At 57.1% G+C, this 21,888-nt stretch overlaps 1 protein-coding gene across 1 annotated transcript in view; it reads right to left on the minus strand.

Moving 5' to 3' along the window:
- Positions 1–21,888, minus strand: part of LOC120860461 (proto-oncogene tyrosine-protein kinase receptor Ret) — a 53,520-nt gene that overhangs the window by 6,764 nt on the left and 24,868 nt on the right. Inside the window, exons 3-16 of the mRNA XM_040236274.1 lie at positions 21,274–21,561; positions 18,679–18,920; positions 17,201–17,396; positions 15,680–15,879; positions 13,279–13,537; positions 12,440–12,565; positions 10,828–10,938; positions 9,907–10,029; positions 8,701–8,957; positions 6,095–6,242; positions 4,592–4,699; positions 3,205–3,419; positions 3,000–3,122; positions 846–916 (exon numbers count right to left, since the gene is read on the minus strand). Of these exons, the coding sequence (XP_040092208.1) occupies positions 846–916; positions 3,000–3,122; positions 3,205–3,419; positions 4,592–4,699; positions 6,095–6,242; positions 8,701–8,957; positions 9,907–10,029; positions 10,828–10,938; positions 12,440–12,565; positions 13,279–13,537; positions 15,680–15,879; positions 17,201–17,396; positions 18,679–18,920; positions 21,274–21,561 (2,467 nt within the window). The remainder of the gene's footprint in view (positions 1–845; positions 917–2,999; positions 3,123–3,204; positions 3,420–4,591; positions 4,700–6,094; positions 6,243–8,700; positions 8,958–9,906; positions 10,030–10,827; positions 10,939–12,439; positions 12,566–13,278; positions 13,538–15,679; positions 15,880–17,200; positions 17,397–18,678; positions 18,921–21,273; positions 21,562–21,888) is intronic.

Genomic DNA, 21,888 nt, shown 5'->3' on the forward strand with positions numbered 1-21,888 from the left:
GAAAATACCTAACTGTGAGGGAAAATTTACTGTGAAGTGGGGACAAAATCATATCACAAAACAGCATGATCACACAAGCCCACTTACAGTAATTAAGAATATATACCTGCATGCCTCGGACAACTCTAGGCAAGGCCTGTGAGAGCTGACCCTAGTTATTTAGGGATGGTGGGGTCCCAGTGACTTTTAGTCTCTTCATTATGCTTTCCTCTGCATTTCCAGTTGTTTTACAGTCAACTTGGTAATCAGAACACAGTTGTTAAAACTGTTTAAGAATTGCCTTTTCACAGCCTACCTTATTCAAAATATGCAAGGCTGTTTACAGCAGAACATTTGGAAACAAGTCTGTTGTGGTTTTGAAAATAATCGAGAATGTAGTTGGACTTGGAAGACTGAGTTTTGGTCTTGGAGCAGTTTAGGAGACCGGAAACCTACTCAAGGTCACCCCACCCTAAACCTGTCTCTGGGTGGGGACCAGTCCCCGGGGACCTGCTTAAAGCCAGCTCATACTCAGGCCCACAGAGAGGGAACTGTTTGGCTGGGACTGTGTGTCACTGAGATATCCAAAGAGAGGGCAAGGGAGGTGGGGGAGGCGAGGGGGTCTGCAGCATGGCTCACGCCCTCATGCATTCCACGGTGGCACTCAGAACTACTGCCTGGGCCCTTGCCATTTGTTGTGTGAGTACACAGAGCTCCCCCATCTGCAGACCCCCAGTTTGGGGAGGTCACTCTGGACGGTTGGAATGAGCTGACAGGCACTCAGGGCAGCTCTGTTCCCCAGAGGAGCTGCCCAGACAGGTGCATACGTGTAACCTCCACCCCAGGAAGGGGACATCCAGACTCACACATCACTCTGGGTGGTGTAGATATGATCGAAGAGGGACTCGATGGCCATCCACTTGACTGGGATCCGACCCTAAGGAGAAGTGAGAGAAAGGCATTAACGTTGCTCTGAGATCTGGGGATCTGGTGTAGGGGGGCATGTCTCAGGCTCTTTCAGCTCTGAGGGGATGCTGAGTAACGACTCCACTGTGTTCCTGGGTACAGACCAGCAGCACAGCCTCACAGGGGCTGGAGTCCCAGCCCCACCTTCCTAGGCTTGGCTGAGACACCAGAAGGAGTCAGTTGGCCTGCCCACAGCTATACAAGGTGTGCTGGTTACACACCACTTCCCAAGGAATTGATGCTGAGTGCAAGCCAGGCCCCACTGTGGCCACTTCTGGGGAGATCAGGGACACCTCGAGTGCTGCCCAGTGCGTAGGCTGGAAGCACTTCCATCAAGATCTCCCCTGATATCTGAGGGTGAAGGAGTTTGGGAAACCGACATCCAGTGTTTCCATCTTGGGAATTTCTGACATGAACACACTAAAGGCCCTTCTGAGAAGCTCTGAGGGAAGAAATCCGTGTGAGTGTCTTGAGTCTGGTTTTTCCCGCTTGTTTTATCCCAGGGCCCTTTTAGCATCCTCTGAAAGACTGCCCTCCACCATGGAGAGGCTGGGGTTCAACCTAACAAATCCTTTCTAATGCAACTTAAGAAAGAGCTTTATGGTACAAATAGATCAGTGGCTCAGTGGTAAAGAATCCACTTGCAGTGCAGGAGATGCGGGTTTGATCCGTGGGTCAGGAAAATCTCCTGGGGGAGGAAATGGCAACCCACTCCAGTATTCTTGCCTGGAGAATTCCATGGACAGAGGATCCTGCTGGGCTACAGTCCATGGGTTGCAAAGAGTTGGAGGTGACTGATCAATTAAACAACAACAAATAGGTCAGCCTCAAGGCACAAATCAATTTTTTTAAAAAAGGCATTTGCTTTGGATTTTAATGCATTTATTATCATTCCTTTTTTAAAAAAAGTACTATTTAGGATTCATACCCTACGTGAAGTGTGACTGCTTCGAGGCTGTGTGTTTCTAACAATGCCTCCCGCAGGCTGTGCTCTCAGGGGCCGAGCTTGGGCACCTTGTGCTTCCTTGCTGGGTGACACAGGGCCTTCCCGAGGACCAGTGCATCAGCAGGAAGTTCCATCCACCCCCCTCCACGGGGTACGGAGCACCCCTCTCCACTTCCCCTTCGGCACTTCTAAGACGTGCTGTCACAATGGAAACCCTACAAGAAATCAAACATCCTCACAGCCCCGGGAGCACCTGGGCTTCTCTCGTCCCTCAGAGCAAAGCTGAACTGTGTCGTGGTTTTCTGTTTTTCTTTTCGAGCAGCATCTGTTCTGAATGCCAGCTTAGCTGTGTGTTTTGAGGGGGCCTGTGATCTTCCCTGTCTAGTCTGTCACAGGGGGGCTACTGGAGAGGGGCTGAGAGGATAACAGCACCAAGAGAGTCAAGACCAATGTCACAGGGAAGGGGACCACACCAGGGAACCAGGTTTCCCAAGAAGGGCCCCAAACCACCTGTTTAGTGACTTGGAAAAAGCTTCCCAAATCTCTACCCTGTGACTCCGGACTTTGTCTGCAGGACCCTCCTGATCTCCTTCCAAACTCACTTAGTCAGCACTTCCTAGGCCCTTGGACCAGGAGCATACCCTGTTGTAAAGTGGCTCATGCCTTCTGTGAAGGATGACTAGCAAGCTTGGGTTTAATTCATTTTTTTTCCCCAAGCGAAGGACTAAAGTTACGAGAGTAAAACAGTGACCTTCACTCTGCAGCAGTGAGAGGAAGAACTGCAGACAAGAAGACTTATTTCTGCAGTGGTAGGTGACCTTTAGAAGTGATAGTGATGAAAAGCGAGAAGCTGCAGGAACCCCGCTCCCCAGCGGGCGGCTCCGAAACAGCACGTGTGGCTGTGAGGAAGAGAAGGAACGGGCTCAGGACTGAGTCCTGCTCTGGGTCTCTGGGGAACCAGGACTAGGGAAGAATTCGGGGATGAGGACTGGAAGTTTACACTCTAAAAACCTGCTTTATCTTCTTCAGATCAAAATCTGTCCCCACTCTGTGGGCACCCTGACTACTGCCCTCTGCCCTCAGGCCAACACACCGCAGGACCTGGTACCTTGCTCCTCTTCACATAGGAATCCTCTTCATAAACATCTCGGGACAGACCAAAATCTGAGATCTTCATCCTGCGGCCCTCAGCTACCAGGACGTTTCTGGCTGCCAAGTCCCGATGGACGAGCTGCGGGAAAGACAACAGCAGGGGCCCCTGAAACCCGGGCCCATCGCCGGCAGAGGGGGCGCGGGGCTGGGGTGGCACACACCTTCATCTCAGCCAGGTACTGCATCCCTCGTGAGATCTGCCAGGCAAAGGAGATGAGGTCGCCCATGGTCAGGGCCCGCTCCTCTGGGTTGTCCAGATAACTGGAGTTGCGGCTGCCTCCACTGCCCACGTAACCAGGCCCCGCCTTGCGGCTCTCTCGGAGGAAGCCCCGCAGGGAGCCGTACTTGGCATACTCCACGATGAGGAGCAGTGGCCCTGGGGGCAGAGCGGTAGGTGCGTGGGCTGGCTGCCTAGGTGGCCCTGGGCAGGCGGAAGTTGGGCCAGCATGGGGCAATCGCTCCCGGCAGCCTGAGGACTCAAGCCCTGGCTCACTCTCACATCTCTCTGCTCTCCACCTTGCCGCGCTATGTTGCTTCAGCTGACTCTGTGTGACCCCACAGACTATAGCCCACCAGGTTCCTCATCCATGGGATTTTCCAGCCAAGAATAGTGGAGCGGGTTGCCATGTCCCTCCCAAGGGATCTTCCCGACCCAGGGATTGAACCCAAGTCTTCAATGTCTCCTGCACTGGCAGGCAGGTTCTTTATTACTAGTGCCACTTGGGAAGCTCGTCCATCTTGCAGGGGCTTCAGATTCCAAAGCCAGCTACCTGGACGGTTGACCACAACCTCTTTCTTGGGTGCCCAGGGCAAGCAGTCACTGCATTTGCAGCTGCCCTGGGAGATAACCGCTGTTGCTCAGATGTCAGGCCTTTCTGTACCCCTGGTCTTGCCACAGTATTGCCTGGGGACAGCTGATGGAGGCAGAGGTTCTGGACTGCCCATGGCCACCCTCTCCCTGCCCTGCCTGCTCTCGGGCTGCAGTCCTGCCCGAGGCCCAGCCCTGAGCACTACTGGTGCTGACTGGTGTCCCTGATGCTCTCTCCCTGTTGGCCTCCCATCTCCCTCACACCCCCACAAACACAAAGTGGGAGGCCCCCAGGGTGGCAAAGCAGTTTTGGAAGACCAATAGAGCAAGATGCTCTTATGTGAACAATGGTGATGCTGCCGCTGCCTTTGCCACCCCAGGCTGGGGTGAGGCTGAGATCACCTGGAGGTTATGGCATATCTAAGTAGGTGCCCAGGAGACACTGCTCATCTCTGGACTTCCCTGTCTTAGGGGCTTGGCCTGGGGCAGGGTGCTGACAACCAGGATGTCGCCAGAGACCTCATGGCAGCCCTGGAAGGCCCAGGGAACACTCCTATGGCATCCCTCACGGTCCACTGACACCCAAGTTCCAGGCAAGGGCCAGAGTCAGAGCCATGCTTCCGGGAAGAGAGAGGACGGGCCAGAGAAGAAAAGGATGGGGAAGGGGGAGAATGCAGAATGGAGCGGCCCGGAGCCCCTGGCCTGTGCCCGGGCAGCTGCTAGTCCCCGGCTGCTCTTACCATCCTGGCTGCATGCCCCATACAGCTTGATGACTTGTGGGTGGTTGACCTGCTTCAGGAGGTTGAATTCTGATAGCAGGTCCCGCAGCTCGCTTGGGGAGGCATTCTCTGAAACGCACAGAAACAAAGTGGGTCGCAAAGCCCCTGCTACCACCTTGCTGACTCACAGACGCACACGACAGACTTGTCTCCTTCCCAGACATCCTACCCAGGTTCAGACTGAGGCCTGCCAGGACTTCACTGCTTGGGGCTACTCTCAGCCCCTGGAGGGTCAACAGGGGCCTCAAGTGCCTCCAGGGAGTAAGAACTGGAGGAGCGCACTTTCATGTGAGCAGATCTTTCCATGGAAAGCCTTCTGGGCTGGGCCATGCACGCAAATGGCATTATTTCCCTGCAATCACCATCTCTCAAAGACAGAGGTGCACAAAGATACCCCTCCATTAACCCTTCTGGGGAGATAAAGGGACTCCCTGGTGTCCCCAAACACCTGCTGAGCGAGCACTTGGCAACGGGGGTGTGAGGCCCTGGAGAAAGGTGAAGGCCGTTTGACTTCACGGAAGTCCTCGCCACACTGAGCATGTGAGTCCCAAGGGCAGAGAGAGTTGTGCTCAGGAGCTTAGGTGTGGAGGTCTCCTGGCCAAACCATCCTCCTGGGTTATGCCCCATATCCCACTGCCCAGCTGTGCCACCACCTCTGGCTGTAGACTTGTCTGGAAATAAGAAGACAGCTGGGAGATGGGGCATTGGAACCCTTTGGACCACACGTGGGTGACCCAGGGCCGGTCTCACTGTGCCCTCTTAGGGCCTGGGGTCTCATAGGCAAGGGGTGACCCCAGTCTGAGGGCCTGGGTAAGTACACAGAAGTACCCGGCACTGCGTGGCTCCCTGACTGCTGAAGATCAGTGTGCATTAGCCCAAAATGTGCCCACCACATGGCCACTGGGCCCTCAGTTGGTCCAGCTGAGCCAGAGCTGGGCCATGGCAGACGACCGTCTACCCAGTCCCTGCTGAGAAGCAGCAGTGAGGATACCCAGCTTGTGGCAAGACTGGGGCAGTGCTGGCCCGCTAAGGGCCGGGGGGGACTGGGCAAGGCAGGGCTCTGGGGGGCAGGGGCCAGTCCTTACGGGTGGTCTCTTCACCAGGACTTCAGTGGATGCTTGGCGAAAGGAATGAATGGGGCAGACTGGGGTGGGGAGAGCTGTCAGTTTTGAACTTAAGGGCTTTTAATTTAAACTCCAATCTTTACCCAACATGGATACAGAAGCAGCATGGCTCTGGAAGCTTTCAAGGGAGGAATGCTCCAGGGACCTCACCAGCCCACATCACCCATGGTGGGGGGTCCCTAGACTGCAGCCGCTCAAGAGCAGGGGTGGGGGACTGCTTCTTCGGGAGGCAGCAGGCTGACTGCCAGAGTCCCTGCTGTCACCAGGGCTTCATCCACCCACTGGGGGCCCTGCAGGTGTGAGTGGCAGAGCCCCCTCTGTGTACTGCCCGGGCAGGTACCTTTCAGCATCTTCACAGCCACAGTCGTGTACCCCGCTTTGCCTTTCAGCCGGAAGGCTGTGGCTTTGACCACTTTTCCAAATTCGCCTTCTCCCAGAGTTTTTCCAAGCACCAAGTTCTTCCGTGGGAATTCCCACTTGGGATCCTCCTACATTGGGTGTGAAGGAAGAAGAGAGAGAAGAGAGATGGTGAAGGTAAGAGGAAAGGAAGAAGGCAAGAGCCGGCGGGCAAGCTCCAGTGTGCAGACAGGTGACAGTCGCCATGTGCAAGGGCAAGACCCCACAGTCAAGCCCTGAGGTGCCACGACAAGATGCATCCCCCCACAGGAAGGCAGGTGTTGCCACAGACCGGCTGGACTCCGTATGCTTATACCCTCACTGGCCTGCATCTACTGCAGATGCCCTGGGCCACCCCAGGCCCAGGGCCTGGGATCTCCAGTGAGGGAGCCAGGGTTTACTCAGCACCCACAGGTGCTCACAGCCCCTTCCCTGGGAGTCAGGCCCAAGCCTCATGGCACCTCCTCTGCTTTGGACACCAGGCGCTGACAGCGGCCCAGGCTCCAGGACTTCCAAGAGAACTCAAGCGGCACCTGTGGCCCCAGTTGCCTACCAGCCCTGGACTCCCAGCTACAGGTGGGGGTGTCAAGGACACCTTCCTGGTGTGGCAGCCTCTAGAAAGTTGCCACTGTGCCCCTCAGGAACCCCCGCCCACCCTTCCCTGCCAACGTGTGGAAGAGTCTGCTCCCCCCACAGCCCAGCCACTGCCCAGAACTTGCACACACCAGCCTTCCCAACACACCACGCCCACTGAAGACCCCTCTGGCGTGGGGCCTTCCCAGATCTTGAGGCTGGCTCGAAGACCTGAACGCTGGGGATGCTGAAGCCTGTCTGACACTTGCCCTCCCGTCAGCACTAGGTGCCCAGGTCCCCAAGTCTCGCTGCGGCTGGGTGTGGGTATGGCTCCAGGGGCTGCTTAAGATGTGCCTGCCAGGCTCGCCTAACCCAGACACACCACCACTGGGGACCCACTGACCCCCAGGGACCAGAGCCCTGTGTTCTTCCGTCTGGGAGCAGAGGCAGCCTCCTCTCAGCACCACAGCCAGGGGCGCCTTCCAGCAAGCTCCCCAGATGTCCTGGTGTCTCAGCTTCCCCCAGAACCCATTTTGTTTGTTAAGTTACAAAAGAGTCAGTCGTGTCTGTCTCTCATGGACTGTAGCCCACGAGGCCCTTCTGTCCATGAGATTCTCCAGGCACTGGAGTGGGTTCCCATTTCCTCCTCCACCAAGAACCCATAGTCAGGCTCAAAGGTGACAATACAGTCACCAGCGCCCTGGTGTCCATACTGCACTGGATAACGGCTGACTGCACACAGAGACTGGGCTAAGAGGGGATATCACTATTTCTCTTTAAAAGTGCTAAAAACCCAAAGTGTCCTCCCTACTTTATATAAAACACAACTAAGGCCAAAGGGTCGAATAATGTGTCTAAGACCTCAGAGCTGGTCAGTGTGGCCCCTGGGCCTCAGGCCCAGCTCTGGTTTCTCTGCACTCTGGGCTGGAGGCCGAAAATGGACCATGGCTCCCCCAGAGAAGAACCGCTCTCACTGTGCATCTCAGCACAAACCGCCAGGGCATATAAGGCAATCAAATGGCTCATCCCTGGGCCACGAGTGCCATTCCCAGATGTGGTGGCCACAGGGGCCTCCTTCCCGACTGTCGGTTCCAATCACTCAGCAGGTGGGGGGTTTCCAATCATTCAGCAGCCCCCAGTCCCCGTAGCATTTCAGTCTCCTCAGCAAGCACAGTGGCGGGCAGACAGGCAGAGGAGCGGCCTGGTCGGGCAGGAGGTGGTGTCTGAGGCTCCCGCACTGACCGCAGGCCCAGACCAGGCCCAGACCAGGCCCTGGAGGAGGCGGCTCGGGCTGACTCTTCCCCCCTTGGTAGGCCAGTCACAGAGTCCTGGGGCCGGGCTCCCCCACAGATGCCTGAGAGGCCTCTCAGCGCCCCCACTCTCCAAGCCACAGACAGACTCCCCGCCCGGCTGCTGCCACCATGGCCAAGCCCCCCACCTGCCAGTCTCTCTCGCCTGGATGGGGACAGTGTTTCATCATGGGGCTCCTACCCAACAGACTCCCCAACAGAGCGACCTGTGGAAATGAAGGCAGAACATTGGCCTCCAGCCCTAGGGGATCCTATCCTCTGATAGTAAAACTCACACTCCTCCTCAGGGCCTCCCCCAGCCTTCGTTCTCCAGTACTTGGGGCCTCCGCAGGAGAGATCTCAGGTGGGTACAGCATGGCCTGCCCTCTTCTTGGAACCTAACGGCCCAGATCTTGCTCATTTAAATCAGCGCCCATCTTTCTCCACCCTGCTTCACGCTCTCTGCCCCACCCCTGCCTTTTGCCCTCCCTGAAGGGCAGCTCAGTGGAGGTAGAGGACGGCTGGAAGCTCACAGGGTCCTCCCAGTGGGCAAGGGTGCACTAGCCCCAGGGGCCCTGTACTCTCTGTCCCCCCCATCCCTTCCCCAGCTGCCCTAGACCAGAGGCTACCCACAAGGCTCCCTGGAACGGCTGCCTCTCTGGCCCTGCTGCCACACGGAGAACCTCACCGGGATCTTGAAGGTGTCCACCGAGACCTGGTTCTCCATGGAGTCCAGAGAGGGCCGGCGGGCGCCAGATGAGGAGTAGCTGACCGGGAAGGCTTGGGCAGGTCGGCGGAAGGTCATCTCGGCCGAGGCAATGGGCGGCTTGTGGGCGTTCTTGTGGTAGCGGTGGATGCAGAAGGTGGACAGGAGCACAGATACGATGAAGGAGAAGAGCACAGCCGCCGTGATCACTGTGCGGCAGAGCTCATCACACAGGGAGTCTGCGGGTAGGCGGGGGCTGTGAGAGAAGACACCCCAGGAGGGGGACCCCCAACACCCCACAGAGCCACACCTGTAACAGCCAGGAAGTGGCTGCTGTGACCGACTGTGAGCTGCCCGCCAACCCCCCAGACCCGTGGCAGGTACTGTTCTGTATGTTTTTGCTACAGGAGACTGTTATTGCCCTTTTCTGGAAGGAATGAGCATTTATAAGCAGCCTGCCTGAGGTCACTCATCAGAGGTTGTGCACCCCGGCACCCTACCCCCCAACCCTGGAACGCTGCACTGAAGCCAGAGGCCCAGGGGCCCTGGGGGTGGGAGGAGAAGCTCTTCTCCTGCGCTCCTAATATCTTCTGTATTTTATGTTCAATATATAGTGGAGAGGAAAGACAAGTAGCCCAGGATCTGGGCCATGCAATGACCACTCAAATGCCAGAAAAGCTCCCCATGTGTTCAGTGGGGCCCCCCTGTTCTAAAAGAAGCACCTAGAGGGTGCTGGGAGGGGGAACCCAGCTGGCCAATGCCAGAAGCCCAGGCAAGGCTCTACACAGGGACAGTCTGAGGAGATGCTGAGTTATTTGGTGGAAGAACTAATTTTTCAGTCCAATCTTTATTATAGAACTTGAGGCCAGGGAATTCTTTGGTGGTCCAGTGGTTAGGACAGGGAGCTTTCACTGCCGTGTCCAAGATTCAATCCTTGGTTAGGGAACTAAGATCCCACAAGCCTTGCAAAAAAAAAAAAAAAAAAAAGAGGAACTTCGGGCCACAAGGCGGTCTTAGCCCTGAGCCAGCTCCTTGTCTGCACACATGGGGGAACCAAGACCCCAGGGAAGGAGAAGTTCTCCTAGGTATCTCGTCTTCCTGCAATTGTCTCCCTCGCTCCCTGGAGGCTCAGGGAGGCATCGGGATCCCAGCCAGCTGCGCCCCCCCGACCCCAGCACCACAACACACCCTGGCTGTCCTCCGGCTCACAGAAGCACTTCTTCTCCTCAGGGAAGCAGTTGCAGATACCGAAGCCAGCTTTAATCCCCCGGCGCTCCCCAGGCTCGTGCCCACCAATGATGCTGCCGCCCCCTGAGGACAGACACCACCCACTCAGCAGCCCACTCTCAGCCTCCAGGGGGACCTGGCCAGCCAGGACCACCAGATAGGATCATGAGAGGCCCCTCCCCACCTGTCAGCACTCTCAGGCCGAGGGAGCACAGTGCACTCAGAAGTCTGGGTCACCCTGGGCAGGAGCCTCAGCACGCATGTGTATGTGCTAAGTCGCTTCAGTCATGTCAACTCTTTGCAACACAATGGACTGTAGCCCACCAAGCTCCTCTGCCCATGAAATTCTCCAGGCAGAAATACTGAATGGGCCACCAGGCCCTTCTTCAGGGGATCTTCCAGATCCAGGGATCAAACCCATGCATCTCCTGCGTTGGCAGGTGGGTTTCCTTACCACTAGCACCATCTGGGAAGCCGCAGTCACAGCATGATGGGCCCCCAAACCAGCTCCCTGGCCGCATCGGGCAAGAGGAGGAACCCGCAGGCTGCCCTGGGCCCTGGCCAAGGTCCACACTTGGTTACTTTTCAGAAGCAGAAAAGGGGTAGCGGGGGCAGCTGGGAGTCAGCAAAACGGGGACAGGGAGTCATGCCCCATGAGTTGGCCAGGGCAATACTGGAGAGTGTGGGTCAAACCAGCAAGCTCTAGTTTTGGGGGAGGAGCGCCTTTATTCAAACAAAATGTTAGAAAAGGGCTCGGCACTCAAAACCCAGGAACTCGGCTGGTCTGGCTGAAGTCCAGGTGAGAGTCGTTACTGCCCACCCCCCTCCCATCCAGGCTCCTGCTCGCTCAGGTTCACCATGCAGGCTCATCAGGCTGCTTACGGAGGCAGTCCTGGGGGCAGATGTTGGGGTCTCTGCTCTCCACGGCGTCACAGTGGCCATCAGGGCAGGTCCTGATGCTGGGGGAGCAGGTGGAGAAGTTCCTGGTGATCCCTACAACACAGAGTGGACAGGTATGACCACAAGCGAGCAGCTTCCCTGTTCAGACTGCAGAGCCAGGAGGGTCGCACCCCAGGGCCTTCCAGGTCAACCCTGTACCCCACCCCATCCTCTGCAAGGAAGAGCAAACTGAGATCTGAGCAGAGAAGAACCACACACAGAGCCCCACCAGCAGGGCATCCCTGAGATGCAGGGCAGCCAGGATGGTGAGGGCCGGAGGAGCCAGGCAGTCCCAGAGCTGTGCCAGGCTCACATCAGAGAGCCCAGAAGAGGCTGGGACCCTCTCCAGGCCACACTGTGGGTGGGACCCTCAGACTGGCGGGCCCAGCTGGCAGCCAGCCACTGTCCACACCCAAGTCTGCCCAGGTCCCTCCTATTTGGGTCCATGTCCCCTGGACTGAGTCTTCATGGATAGAGCCTCTCTGAAGACCATTCTGGATATTTTGAATTACTTTAAGGTTTGTGTTTTCATGGAGTAAATCCAACTATAAATGACATGTCAACAGTGCAGCCTACCTTAATTCCTCCACTTCTTGGATGCACAGTAATATTACCAAGAGATCTTCGAAAAGGGTCTGTGAACTATGTGTCTAAAAGCACTGGGTGAATGGGGGGAAGAGTGGGGAGAAGGATAGTCAGGGAGTTTGGGATATTCATGTACACACACTATATTTAAAATAACCAACAAGAACCTACTATATAGCACATGGAATTCTGCTCGATATTCTAAAAAAACCTCAATGGAAAAAAAATTTGAAAAAGAATATATACATGTATATGTATAACTGAATCACTGTGCTGTACACTGGAAACTAACACAGCATTGTTCATCAATTATGCTCCAATATAACATAAAAAGTTCAAAAAAAGAAGGCATTGGGTGAATACAGTGGCTCAGATAGTAAAGAGTCTGCCTGCAATGCTGGAGACCTGGGTTCGATCTCTGGCTTGGGACGATCCCTGGAGAAGGAACTGGCTACCACTCCAGCATTCTTGTCAGAAAATTCCATGCACAGAGGAGCCTGGCGGGCTATAGTTCACGGAGTCGCAGACTCAGACACGAGTGAGGGACTAACACTTTTACTTTCACATTCACAACTGCATGTGTATTTATGTGTATACGGGTAGAGAAATGGATATATACATGTTAATTACCATCTGGTCTGGGCACCAATACAGAAATTCAGAGTTTTAGAATAACGTAAAAAGAAAACACACACATCTCAACTTTGGTCCCAACCTTCTCAAGTCTAGAGCGAGTTTAGCCTCAGGCGCCTGTGATCCCATCTGTGATAACAGTTGGAAAGTTCCCTGCTCCCTGCGCTCGACCACCGTCTCCCGGCATCGGGAGCCACAGCAAGGACCGAGCACAGGGGAAGACTCGATGGGCAGGGGTGGGAGGTGTCACAGAGGCTGGCAGGGCCCGCCCGCACAGACCCCACTCCCACTCAGCCCGCATCATGCTCCCCACCGCCTGGCTCTGCCCAGGGCCTACCTTTGCCGTCTCCCTGCCTCCACTCGCACCTGCCCGTCAGAGAGCCCAGGCCGCCGCATTCCTCACATTCGGGCCGCCTCTTGCTGACCGCGCAGGACAGGGGGCAGCCAGGCTCCTCAGGCACGTCTAGGGGTGGCAGAAAGCAGTCCCAGGGGGCCAGCCTGCCACGGGCACCCACGGGTACAGGCAGCACTGGCCGAGCTGTCCCCGCGAGCTGAGCCCAGAGGGGAGGCAGTCACTAAGCTCTGCGGGCGTGAGGTGGTGAAGGGGCTGCTGGGGGAGGGGGTGGCATCACAGTCACACAGTGGGGGCAGCTGGGGGGCTGAGTATGGAGTGGGGATGGGAGGTGGCCACTCAGCCAGGGACACACAGGACACCCAGTTAAACTTGAACTTCAGAGAACAGTGAATACCTGCTTTGTGTAAACACGGCCCTAATACCACAGAGACATAGGGGAGTTTGTCTTCTAACATGCTGCAAAGGCTACACGAGACGTACTTACACCACAAAAACTGCTCGTTGTTTACCTGAAATTCACACTCAGCCTGAGTCCTATATTGCACCCGGCAGCCCTAAAACAAGTGCGCAGGTAGGGCCTGCTGACAGCGCGATGGGCAGCAGGGCCCACCCACAACGCTGTCACTCTGCACTGAACTGTCACACCCCGCCCGTCATCCTTCCAGTGCAGGTGTGTGCTGTCTTCTCATCTTACAGAGGAGGCGGCGCAAGGAAGCCCAGCAGTCGGCGACGGGGTACAGGACCGCACCCTTCTACAGGAACAGCCCGAGGCTCTGCCACGCCCCGTCCACCCTGACCCTTCCCGCAGCCCGGGCACTTACACATCCCTTCCACGGTAACGAGCAGTGGGGCCTGGGCTTGCTGGCGGGTTGGTTTCTCGGCGGCCACCACCGTGTACTGGAGCTGGCCACACTCGGGCCGCTGCAAGGCCTCCGTGTCATTCACAAACAGGGTCCCCGAGGTGTCCTCAGCCGAGGTGACCATCCCCAGGGCGCTGCAGTTGGCGCTGGAGGGCTGCAGCCTGTACTGCACTTGGACGCCGCTGAACTCCTGGCAGTTTTCCACACAGACTTTCCCGATCTAGGCATGGGATCAGGGAACCCTCAGCCGGGTGGCTGGACCACCTGGGACAGTGGCTGGAGGGACTCCGTGCCAGCTTGAGTCCCAGGACAGTTTCCCACTCAGCCCACAGATGGCGGCCCCCAATCTCCCCATCCTTCAGGCCCCTAGAGTCTGTAGACCCATCTGCCTGCCTGGCCTGGTCCTGCGCAGGCCATGACACCACCCTTCACTCCTGTTCCTGGGAGCCGGAGGTGGAAAGAACACAGGGTTCCGGGCTTTGGTTTAGGAACTGGCCCTCCAGGGAGGCGCTTGCTGGCTTGCCCGGCTCACTCCTCACTTGCTCCCTCATTCAGGCACAAAGGCAGCCTGGATGCCTCCCACACACGTCCCTCTCCTCTGGGCAGGCCCATCGTGCTCTGGGGACCACTAGGGTCCATCCTTACTGTCCTGTCTGGGTCTCCTGCCTGGTCAGCCAGAGCACGGCACCTGGGCCATGGTTCACACAGCGGGGTTGCTGTCCCACCAGGGACCTGGAGCCTCCTAAGACTTGGGCCAGAACCCCGGGGAGAGAAGGGATACTTCTCTCGGGATGCCTCATGGCCGCAGTGGCCACTGGGGCCTGGAACTCTCCTTTTCCCTCCCTCACCACCCAAGCTGGAGTTAGGGCTGCTGGCGCTTGAGAGCAGAAGCTCTGACTAGTCAAGGCCAAGGGCTGGGGGACTGGCAGCAGGCACAGGGCCCTCTGCCTGCAGCTACAGGCCAGGCCCTTGCTCAGCCTTGCTCCGGCCCAGGGCAGAGCCAGGCTCCACCAAGCCCACTCCTGATACCACAACAAAACCACCTCCTGGGCTCTGAGCATTTCCTTGTGCACAGCAGGTTCACTTCCACTTTCTCCAGTGATCCTCAAGATTGCCTGAGGTCACCACCTTCAATTTATAATCATACTGGACTTATAATACTAAGGCGGGGCTGGTGAGAGACTGCAGTGTGTGTAAGGCCAGGATGGGACTCAGGTCCCTGCACCCTCCTGAGTCCAGGCTCAGGGAAAGACTTAGTGGGCAGGGCTGGGGGGCATCGCAGAGGTTGGCAGGGCCTGCCCTCCCAGACGCCACTCCCACTCAGCCCTCATCACCCTTCCCACTGCCTGGCTCTGCTGACACATCCCTGGCAATGCCTGTGCCCGCCTCAGCCCCCCTGGACACCCCTCAGGCTCCTCTGCTTCATCATTTCTCACCACCCTTGCCCTCTACCTCCAGGAAAGGCCTGGCAGGGGTGGCAAGTGGGGAGTCTGGCTGTGTCCAAGGGTGGGGCTCTTCTTGTGCTAGGTCCTGAGTGGCTGCCAGGAGCGGAGAGGGCATGGGAACCAACCACAGAAACTGGCAAAGCCGCTGTCCTATTTAGAAGATGACCCTAAATGGGACATGGCCACAGCTATGCCATTAGGAGAATGCAGTATGTTAAGTCATATGCTTGGCGTAACCGCAAGTAAACTTTAAAAAGTGCTTCAGAGAAACATTCTAGAAAGAACTGCACCAAAACGTTAGACACTGGCTGATATGAGGAAAAGAGATTGCTCCTGTCTATCCCTTATATCCTTTTGATGAATTCTTACTACTTTTCCTTTTTTTTTTTCCTACTACTAACCACTATTTTCTCATGACAAATGCAAAATAAGCTCTAGCAAACAGACTTGCAGGAAAGTAGAAAGCAGAAGCACTCCCTGTCTTTCCCTGAGGAGGTCTCCACTCACGCCTGTGTTTGCACACTTGGAAATTTCCGGCAATGAAGACTTGGTTTTGAACATATGGAGCCACCTGCGACCAATACTTCTGCAAAGTACTTTTCCCACTTCATTCACCAGGAACATCTTTCCAAGTTGGCATAGATTTACCTGGCACTGCTCTTTCATTAGCAAAAAATGTAAAAATGCTGAGAAGGGAGAGGCCAAAGAGGGGCCCACGAAGCCCACCAGCCCCTCTCACGACTGCTCCGTTCTCCCACGGCCTTAGCCTCCCTGGCTCTGTGCCTGTTGCTCCCCAGGGAGCAACTCTGTGTGCTCAGGGAGGGGGTGCCCACACATGTCCCCCATGTGACCCCCCCATCCTGGGGGTCGCTGCTCCTCCATTCCCTCCCCAGGTTGGCAAGAGGCCAGGGGCTCACCTGGGCGAAGCGGTGGGCCCGCCTGCTCACCGAGAAGGAGTAGGCGCTGGGCAGGCGCAGGCTGACTGGCAGCACAGACACGTTGAAGTGGAGGACGACGACACCCTCCCCCGGGCCCTGGAAGTCTGAGTCGTTGACCAGCACGGCCAGCTGCACAGCCCAGCTCTCCGAGATGGGGAGGCTCCGGTTGAGAACCAGCCCTGTGAGTGGAGGCATGTGATGATGGGCAGGGGCCCTGCGCAGGGTGGAGACCACTGCCCCACGCTGCTGCACATCTCCTCTGCAAAGCATTCCCTGGACACATGGGCATACGTGTGACAGCAGGTACTTCTACCCACATGGTACACAGACAACAGACCTGGCAGGAGGCACTAAGGTTGAACTACTTTAAACATGAGTCACTGTGCTGAGCTGAGCCCAGAAGACCCTCCTCAGCTAGGAGGTAACCTCAGCGAGGTGTGTGTGTGCACGTGTATAAGAAAGATGCATGTCGGGGGCAAGCACACACAGGTAAAGACCCACCACCAACACCATCACCACCATCAAGGTCCCAGAAAGACTGTCCTGGCCCCTGAGAACTTCTTGCAACAGCACCAGCCTCCTGTGGACCCTCAGATTCCACAGCCTCAAGCACCCGGGAGCTTCCACAATCCTGAGCAGTCACCATGTGCCAAGGCTAAGATCTGCATTCAGTGGAGCACAAAGGAGGCGAGGATCTCTGGGACCACATGGCGTACAGAGTGAGTGTGCAGGGGCAAGGCTGACATTTTCCCTCACACCGAACAGAGGTCATCAGAGGCTTGGTGAGGAAGAAGACGGGAAACAGGATCAGGCCAGGCAGAAAGGGGTAAAGGCACCAGTGATCCTGGGTTCCCCAGAAGCAGGCCCCATACAAGGATCTAAGCACAAGGGGCATATTTGAAAGGTGATCCTACAAAACACAGGCAGGAGGGCAGGCGAGGGAGGCGGGGAGGTTCGGCAACTGATGAGGACACCCTGTCCTGCAGGTGAGCCCTGGGGGCACATGGTGCTTAGCCCTGAGGGTGGGCACATTTCAGAAGCCAGATGGGACAGTCATCCCAGAACCTTCCAATTTGAGGGCACAGAGCTGCTACTGGAGACCAACTCCTGTTAGCAGAGAGTTGCTGGTGGGGGGTCAAGGATCCCTGAGCACTTGGGCACCTAGGAGGTGGCACAGCTGGTGCCAGGGGCCAGAGGGAGACAGGTAGGTGTTGCAGTGAGCCCTGGCTTGGTCAGCACGGGGTAGTGTGGTGGGGTCCTGGCAGGGTCGGTCTCAGCCTTGGGACAGTTCAGGGAGAAAGGACAGCCTGTAAACACCCACCAAGGTGGCCAAGGTGAGCCCAGCAGAGACAAAGGCTGGGAAGAGGGTTGGAAGGGGTGGCCACCTGGGCTGAGAGGGCCAGGATAGGTGTTTACGTGTGCAGGGTGCTGCCCTGCCCACGCAGAGCGGGCCGCCAGTTCCCCAGGGGGCCCCGTCAGGCCACACTGGTCCCCTCTTACTGTAGTCATGCACGGTTGCCCGCACAAAGCTGCCGTTGGCCTGGGCCAGGGTCTCATTGGGCGCGTGCTCCACTCGGAAGGTCCGGAGGGCCTTGGCGTCCCCAGACAGCAGCGTGTTCGTGTACCGTCTCAGGAGCTCCCCGGAGGCTGGCACCACGTCTGCATCGAAGACACGTAACGTGGCTACCACTGTGCCCTGCAAAGAGTACGGGGGCCAGTCAGGGCCCCGAAAGCCAGAGCCCATAGGAGGGCACGTGCCCCACAGATGGATCAGGTGTGTGTGGTCAGAGCTGGCTCCAGGGTCAGACTGACCAGGGTTCAAGCTGCAAGGGGCCCCCAGCCAGCATGCTTGTCGCCCTTCCTGGGCCACTGCACCTCACCTCTGCAACAGGTGCGATGGCATCTCCAGACTTCCCGTGATTATGGGTTAGAACAGACGCCCTGGTGCTCTGTGGAAGACCTCATTCAGGTCCCCACAGTGCAGAGCGGGCAGCCCAGCTCTCCTTCAAGGAAGCTTGGCCCCGCACAGTGGAGGAGTTAGCTCAGCATCATGGAGTGACAGACGACAGAGCTGGGACCTAGGCACAGTGTCCACCAGAATGCTCTCCTAAAGCTTCTTCTGTACCCCAGGCTGGATGGGGTCATGAGGCGGGGTTCTGAGTAAAGTCACAGGTCATCTCTGCTCTCACTACTGACCAGGCTCCAGTGTCATCATGGAGTTGCCCTCCCAGGCTCATGAGACACTTCCCTACACCATGTGCTTTCCTCCTGCCCATCCATCCACCAAACCTGCTCCGGGGCGCCCAGAGAAGCAGGCAACCACCGCATATCCGACCCGACCCTCCCCTTGCTCCCGCCAGCCTGCCGGCTGCAGGATAGCCCAGGGCCCAGCAGGTGGCAGTCACGCTCCGCCTGCGCGGGCCAGAGGAAGGCGGGCCCCGATGGGCGGGGCGGCGCAGGGACATCCCTGTCAGATCCACTGACCTGTCTTCCTCCACTCCGGGGTGCCCTCCCTGAACTCACTGGCCCTCCCTTGACGGGCTGACAGCCCGAAGAAGGGAACGCGCTCCTGGCAGATGTCCTCTCGTCTCCTGGGGGCAGCGCGCCCCGCCCGTGCAGCAGCACCGTTGTGCCCCTCTGATGTGAGCCCTGCCGGTTGAGCCAGAGGCTGGGCACCCCTACTCCCAACCCCACCGGCACCCCAGCCCCTCCCCTCGCCCGCCTCCCAGGGCAGGGGTCAGCTCGGTGCCAGTGGGGCTGGTCCTCTCTCCTCCTCAGCCGTCTTGGAAATCAAGAAAACCCCAACAGAGAGACTGATGGACAAATGAGAGACGAGTAACTAGAGTGGTCAGCCACATGACTGGATGGCTGGGTGGACAGCTGAACAGACCAAGTAACAGATGACGAATGGAGGGACCCAGATGCCCAACAGAGAGGCGACAGACACTAGAACGAGCACCAGACAAACGCATAGGCACCTCCTTCCGCTTGAACTCCACCACGGCGCTGGCGCTGTCGACGCCCCCGAGGAAGGTGGGCGCAGAGTCGTCCTCGTCGTACACGGTCACGGGGAAGGGCACCATCACCTCCTCCTCGCGGGCGCCCACGAGAACCGTGCACGCGGCCACCAGCTCATACTTCTCCCGCTGCTCGCGGTCCAGGGCCCAGCGCGTGCTCACCTCCAGGCTGTCCGGATCGCAGCGGAAAGGCAGACTCTCACCTGAGCACCAAGCAGACCAGCAACCCCGGGATGACCCCGAGCTGCGGGGAGGGCGAGCTGCCTTCCTCAGGGGCCCACAGGAGAGGAGACAGAGCTGGGGTGCACGCTGGCCCTGGGCCGCGGCCCCTCTTCAGCTTCACACCAAGCAGTTTGCAGTGAAGACTACGCTCTGAGCGTCACTGTGCCTGCAGCCTGCACTGGTGCTGCTAGGGAAGAGCAGGGACCAGGAGGTCTGCCTCAGGTCCTCAGCCTGATCACCTAGGAGGGGCACACCCCTTCACACACCCTGCCTGCCTCCTCTGTGGCAGGGCTGGCACCAGTCAGGCTGCAGGCCCAGAGATCCAGCTCCTAGCATTTGCTGGTTTTCGAAAAACTGTTAGCAATTTTCTTAACTATGGAAGCAAGACGTGCTCATTTTAGAGAATGTGAGAAAAAAGCCACAATTTCACCACTTGAAAACCAAGATGGGGGACATTTCATGTGATTTCATGCTAACACACACGTTTCTGACTGCCTGGTTTGGATCCCTGCCCTATACACCTGCAGGCTGTGGGGCCTGAGGCTGACGGCTCTGTCTCTTTGTGTTTCAGTTTCCTTGCCAGAAGATGAAGTGGAAGTTGCTCAGCTGTGTCTGACTCTTTGCGACCCCATGGACTATATATACAGTCCATGGAATTCTCCAGGCCAGAATACTGGAGTGGGTAGCCGTTCCCTTCTCCAGGGCGGGGAGGGGGGTCTTTTCAACCCAGGGATCGAGCCCAGGTCTCCTGCACTGCAGGCGGATTCTCTATCAGCTGAGCCACGAGGAAAGCCCCAGAAGATGGGAGGCTGTGTTCGTCACCAGACACTGCGGTGAGTTCAATGACTCACTGCAACCTGGTGAGGGGAGGACCAGTAATAACTACATACTCCTCAGCCCAAGCCTGTCCTGGAATTGATCCTCCAGAAATGACCCAGAAAGGGGGAAAAGCGGGAGGCTTGAAGGTCAACAGTGACCACCCCATAGCCAACCTCAGGAGGGCTGTCCACTCCACTTGGTGGAAAAATCACATCAAAGCCACGTATTACATGTGGATTACACGTGGATTACATGTTTCCCTCTATTGCTTATGGTTACAAAAACAGGTTTTATTTTTCTTTTAAGTGAAAAAGGCTGCACACTAAACCATAAGCTTTGGGGACAATTTTGCACAAAGACATCCATCCCTGTTGCAGGATAAATGAAAGGACGCTGGGAGTGTGAGTGACTACTTTCCTCAAACTACTGAGGTTTCCTCGAACGTTATGACCATGTGTGGGTGCCATCAACCTGGTGCGAATCCAGGCTTCATTTCCTAGCCGACCAGCATAGTAAGTGTCCCCTTTAAGTCCCCTTTAAACTGTCTAATGGCACCTCACTCACGGCGGCTCAGTTGCCTTTTCTCATCTCCACTCGAATCCAGTGCCCTTTCCCTACCCCATATCCATGTGGCCTCCCCAGGGCCATCGTATATTAGGACCATCTTGTGATAAGGTCCACTGTCCTTACAGTGACTCAGGCGGAATCCTGGAACCATGCTTTGTCCCCTCGTGAATCTCTCAACACCCCACATTCAACTCCCCAGGAAATCTTGCTGGATCTTCCTGCAAAAACATGCCCAGAACCTGCCTGCTTCTTGTGACCTAAAGGCTTCCACCCTCAACTCCAGTCCTCATCCTCTCACTCAAGGATTTCTCCTGCCTCTTAATTGTTTTCCTGCTTCCTCCAAACCACTCATCCCAAATCATTTCTCACACATCAGCCAGACTAACCTTTTAAAGGGAAGTTATATCCTGTCAATGACACCCTCCCCCTCCCCCTTTGCAAATACCTTCTATGGCTCCCTAGTCCCCTCACCAGGAAGTCCTGCCCCCTCCCTTGAATTTTTCTGCCCTCAGCAGCCTCTGCCCTCCCCTCCAGCTACACTTCCCTCTTGGCACTTTCAAAGGAGCTCGCCCTGCTTGCTGGGCACCCTCCTTTACCTTGCTCCAGCCACCTGACTTGGGACAGTGGTCTCCACCACTCTATGCCCTCTCAGCTTTACCTCCCACCTAGTCCCTTCAGAGGCCACCGAACGTCCTTAGCGCCTGTGTGGTCTCCACCTGCCACGGGCTTGGAAGGTCCAGACAGGTGGGATTTGGGCCTGAATTGTTCACTGTTTCATCCTTGGTCCCGAGAACCATGCCTGGCCTGTGGCCTGCATACATGAGATACACATGGACCTCTGAATGAATGGGTGGTGCAGAGTCAACTTGGACAGCTCATGTAGGAACCGCAGCACTGTGCCTGGCCCTCGGTAGGCATCGAGGAAGGCTCCATGCAGCTGACACTCACCTCCCAGGAGCCTGTAGGCCACGCTGATGTTGGGGCAGAGGAACTGCACGGGCAGCAGGCGGAACTGGTGGAAGGTGCCGGGGGGCCTGTTCTCCCGGATGCGGAAGGACAGGCCTGACTCGGGGAAGCAGAGCTCCCGGGGTTTGAGGGCGCCGCAAGCTGGGAAGGAGGCATTGATAACGGAGAAGTACACTCGGGCACAGCCCGGCCACTGGCATTCGGCCTCACGAAGGGACGCGGTTGACAGGAAGACCCGGAGATAGACAGTAAGCAGTGGGAAGCCGCCGTCTGCAGAGAGACAAGTCAGGTCCCACTGGGGCGTCAGCCACACCTGCCTAGCTGGGACCTGAATGGGGAGAGGACAGAAGCTCGGGGCTGGTGCAAAGCCTAGTCCTCACCAAGGCCCGCAGGGCTCTGCTGGGCACCCCGCCCTGGCCCCCACCTCCTGCTTGCCCCCTACGGCCCTGGACTTGGGATCTGGCAGCCTCAGGGCCCTGTGGCTCTGTTCCCTTGTCCTACGGGTGCCTCACAGGCCCACCTCTCTGGTTATTCCAAGTTTAAGTTCAAATACCCTTCCTCAGAGAGGTGCCCTGAGCCCTGGGTCTAAGATGGAGT

This window comes from Oryx dammah, unplaced genomic scaffold (assembly GCF_014754425.2).
Source record: "Oryx dammah isolate SB20612 unplaced genomic scaffold, SCBI_Odam_1.1 HiC_scaffold_11077, whole genome shotgun sequence".
Classification (NCBI taxonomy): domain Eukaryota; kingdom Metazoa; phylum Chordata; class Mammalia; order Artiodactyla; family Bovidae; genus Oryx; species Oryx dammah.